General features: G+C 48.0%; 1 protein-coding gene across 1 annotated transcript in view; it reads left to right on the top strand.

Moving 5' to 3' along the window:
* LOC311322640 (serine/threonine-protein kinase DCLK2-like) overlaps nt 1-5,000 on the top strand; it is a gene marked incomplete at its 5' end in the record, with an annotated part of 62,239 nt that overhangs the window by 43,228 nt on the left and 14,011 nt on the right. The window contains one exon of the mRNA XM_084454719.1: nt 3,896-3,983. Coding sequence (XP_084310845.1) covers nt 3,896-3,983 — 88 coding nt within the window. The remainder of the gene's footprint in view (nt 1-3,895; nt 3,984-5,000) is intronic.

Below are 5,000 nucleotides of genomic sequence, written 5' to 3'. Positions count from 1 at the left end.
TGTGATTCGTGCCAGCGTAACAAACACTCAGTGCTTTCGTCGCCTGCATTGCGTGTATAAAGGTACTTTGGCGAGCTGATTAATAGGCGTGCATATACGCACGCATTACGAGTCGCTCGCATTCTCAGAGGGTGACGTGTAAAAAGTGCCGTGCCAATTTTGCGCACATGCATGTAACGTTTGCACGCTCGTGTTAAGTCAGCGGGCACTAGAAGCTGCGAGCGGGGCTCATTTGTCCATATTGAATAAAAATTAAGAATATTTATTTGCACTCAATCAAATTCCAGGACCCTCCTTGCATAACTTTTCCTAGATATGTGTCGTTTTATCTCCACTATCGCTACATTTTGGCTGTTCGAACTGGTGCTGACGGTGCTGCAGCGCCCTCTATTGACAAGAAACACGTGTATCTGAACATTTGTTTTAAATTGCGAAGAAAGAGTCATTCAGATATTAGGCTTTATTAAAAACAAGTTGCTTAACATGTGCGAATTCCATTTATTGAGAATGCATTACCAATTGGCAAGGACGAGATTAGAACCAGCTATGATTTAAAGGCAACTGACCTTACACGTGCGGCCGCTAACACGTCTGCTGCGCTAGCAAGGCACTGGCACGTTTGACACGTCGCTATGCAATTTCTGTACACATTACAAGACGTACGTACGGACATACATCTATGATTTTACCAAACTGTCATGTGTAGTGTTGGTGTCGCATATGTGAGGCGCATCTAACCTGTAGTGTTGCCGTCACGCACACGATGCGCAATACGTGTAAACAACATGTGCACAGCGTCTGCGTTACAGGTACGTTACAGCTATGAGACGTCTGTCTCTCCATTGTTTGTCAATGGAAATTATACACGTGCGTTTAGACGTTTGATGTCATTGCGTCTTCTTAAGTAGGCGCAAGTCAAGAATTTCAGTATGGTGTGCTGGCACTAATCACACCCCATACACACACACACACACGCACACACATACATACACACACATGTACACACACACACACACACACACACACACACACACACACACACACACACACACACACACACACTCCTTGTCTCTTGCCATTGTGGCTGATCATATTGAGTTAACAGTTAACAAGCACAAACTCTCACTAGCTGCGACCTCATCCAGTATGGTCATGTGCAGCCGGACTCTGTTTTTGTGGAGCAGCCGATCGACGGACAGAGCGAGCTGTAGAGCTGCTAGCCCCAGCTAATAAGAATGAGAATAAGAATAATGGTCAAAATGGGAAAATTATTAGCATAAAGTGTTAACTTTACAACACTACAAATCACGCAATTTAGCTAAACGACTTGTCCTTATCACTTTTGATGGAGTGAATACACAAGAATACACGAGTTGGTGAGTGAATCCAGTTAAGCGTTCATGACAACGTGAGTTTTAAAGCACTATATTAGCAAAGCTAGCATTTTGAAATGTGTGTTTTGAATCGGTTACTATTAGTGCCACCTATGAACAAATCATGGTAATTATTTCTGGCATAGTTACTCATGGCCTCTAGTTGCAGCATTTTTGGAAGAAGACTTTTGGAGTTATAAAGGAAAAGCTGGACCAACCCACAAACCAACCAACCTACCGACCAACCAACCAACCTACCGACCAACCAACAGACCGACCGACCGACCAACCAACCAACCAACCAACCAACCTACCGACCAACCGACCAACCACTCAACCAACCTACCGACCAACCAACCAACCAACCGACAAACCAACCAACCGACAAACCAACCAACCAACCGACCAACCAACCAACCTACCGACCAACCAACCAACCAACCAACCTACCGACCAACCGACCGACCGACCGACCGACCGACCGGCCGACCAACCAACCAACCAACCAACCAACCTACCGACCAACCAACCAACCAACCAACCAACCGACCAACCAACCTACCGACCGACCAACCTACCGACCAACCGACCGACCGACCGACCGACCAACCGACCAACCAACTGACCGACCGACCGACCGACCAACCAACCAACCAACCTACCGACAGAGTGAGCTACAGTATAGAACTACTGGTCGCAGCTAAAAATTCAAAATTCACTGTTTTGTACAGTAAAAATCAAGGTCATTACTGCGTTCCAGGGAGAGTTGCAGATTGATTATAGTAATTCCACTAAGCTGATTAATTGACCTAATTAATGAAATGTCTATTAGAGACTAAGATGATTTGTTGGTGCATAAAAATGCCACTCTAACAGCTCTATCCAGCTGGCAAGCCCTCCACACAGAACAGCTATCCCAAGCCAAGTCCCCAGGCATACAGTATCCCTCCACACAGAACAGCTATCCCAGGCCAAGTCCCCAGGCATACAGTATCCCTCCACACTGAACAGCCATCCCAGGCTAGGTCCCCAGCTGTATCCCTCCACACTGAACAGCCATCCCAGGCCAAGTCCCCAGGCATACAGTATCCCTCCACACAGAACAGCCATTCCAGGCCAGGTCCCCAGGCATACAGTATCCCTCCACACAGAAGAGCTATCCCAGGCCAAGTCCCCAGGCATACAGTATCCCTCCACACAGAACAGCTATCCCAGGCCAAGTCCCCAGGCATACAGTATCCCTCCACACAGAACAGCCATCCCAGGCCAAGTCCCCAGGCATACAGTATCCCTCCACACAGAACAGCTATCCCAGGCCAAGTCCCCAGGCATACAGTATCCCTCCACACAGAACAGCCATCCCAGGCTAGGTCCACAGCTGTATCCCTCCACACAGAACAGCTATCCCAGGCTAGGTCCACAGCTGTATCCCTCCACACTGAACAGCTATCCCAGGCTAGGTCCACAGCTGTATCCCTCCACACAGAACAGCTATCCCAGGCTAGGTCCACAGCTGTATCCCTCCACATTCTGGAGATGTGGCTATGATTGTAGTACACTTATCCCAGTTGTTTCACTGTCTGTCCTCCAATGTCCATTTTTCCAAACTCAAGGCTTTTATTGGAATGGTAAATGGTAAATCTACGACACTTACGTACATCACACATAGCACTCAAGTGCTTTACAATGGCCTCTCATTCACCCATTCTCACACACGTGCATACACCAATGATGGCAGCTGCCATGCAAGATGCTATCCTGCTCATTGGGAGCAAATTGGGGTTCAGTGTCTTGCCCAAGGACACTTTGACAAGTGGACAGGAGGAGCCGGGATTTGAACCGCCGACCTGCTCTACCTCCTGAGCCCCAGCCGCCCTACATGGCAGCACCCAAGGGTTCTGGCATTTTAGCAATTCAGCCCAAGTGAACATGACATGACCTGGGCGTACTGTAACTGATCCATCATGGCGTCTGAGAAATATTACATTTAACTGATTCATCTGAATGATGACATCCCATTCATACATACATACATACATACATACATACATACATACTTACATACATACATACATACATACTTACATACATACATACATACATACATACATACATACATACATACATACATACATACATACATACAGTTTGTATAGATGTATGTGTAATAATACGGTAGCATCAGGGTGTGTCTGTTCTGCTGGTGAGTCTGAGGAGCAGAGGGATCCATCGCTCAACCTCCTCCTGAAGGGGGAACTTATTCCAGGACCAATGCATCGGTAACACAGGCCTATGAATAGCGTCCTCTTATCCTTTTGGTGTGGGTCAAGTGCTCGGATGGGAGGCCTGCTCTAGTAGCTGTTAACAGTCCAGTAGGGTTAGGGTTAGTCTATGCCTGATTTCTCTTTGGGTGACCTCTGGTTGCCATGGTGATGTCCCTCCAGGTTTTGATCTGTGTTTTTGTTTTTTCATCTCTCCCTCCTCTTCTCCTCCAGATCCCTCCTTCTCCTCTCCTCCTCCAGATCCCTCCTTCACATCACACGACTGCACCCAACAGCAACGGCTCCACCAGTAACCACCAGGAGCACGCCAGCCACCTGAGTCCAGAGGGTAGGCATCGCTGTCTGAACTATCTCCTCTTTCCTCTCCTCCTGTCCTGTAATCTCCTCTCCTCTTTCCTCTCCTCCTGTCCTGTAATCTCCTCTCCTCTTTCCTCTCCTCCTGTCCTGTAATCTCCTCTCCTCTTTCCTCTCCTCCTGTCCTGTAATCTCTTCTCCTCTTTCCTCTCCTCCTGTCCTGTAATCTCCTCTCCTCTTTCCTCTCCTCCTGTCCTGTAATCTCCTCTCCTCTTTCCTCTCCTCCTGTCCTGTAATCTCCTCTCCTATTTCCTCTCATCCTGTCCTGTAATCTCTTCTTCTCTCCTCTTTCCTCTCATTACATTACATTACATTACAGTCATTTAGCAGACGCTTTTATCCAAAGCGACTAACAATAATTGCATTTAACGTAGGAAGAGCCAATGTACTACTACTTGCCAGAACTCACAAGTGCATCTTCTTTCTAAAACAAACAAGTGACTAAGAGCATAATCTAGTGCTGAAGCAAAGTGCAAGAATCACAATCTAAAGTACAGTGCAATATAATATAATAAGTGCTTAGGTGGGAGGATTGTTGTAGTACTTCTTGAAGAGATGAGTTTTGAGCCTGCGACGAAAGATGGGCAGCGACTCTGCTGTCCTGACATCAGTGGGCAGCTCATTCCACCACTGCGGGGCCAGGACAGAGAAGAGCCGTGACCGTGTCGATCGACCGCAGGAGCCTCGGAGTGACGGGGCAACCAGTCGCCCTGAGGTAGCAGAGCGTAGTGGTCGGGAGGGGATGTAGGGTTTGACCATGGCCTGGAGGTAGGAGGGGGCTGTTCCTTTCATTGCCCTGTAGGTTAGCGCCAGAGTTTTAAACTGGATGCGAGCCGCTACAGGGAGCCAGTGTAGGGAACGGAGAAGGGAAGTTGTGTGGGAGAACTTGGGGTGGTTGAACACCAGGCGAGCAGCAGCTTTCTGGACAAGTTCCAGAGGTTTAATGGCTGACGCCGGTGCCCCCGCGAGGAGGGAGTTGCAGTAGTCCAGG

The sequence above is a fragment of the Borostomias antarcticus genome, assembly GCF_949987555.1.
Source record: "Borostomias antarcticus genome assembly, chromosome: 20".
In the NCBI taxonomy this organism is placed as follows: Eukaryota; Metazoa; Chordata; class Actinopteri; order Stomiiformes; family Stomiidae; genus Borostomias; species Borostomias antarcticus.
Note: the sequence above shows the minus strand (reverse complement) of the source record. Positions and strands in the feature narration are given on the sequence as shown.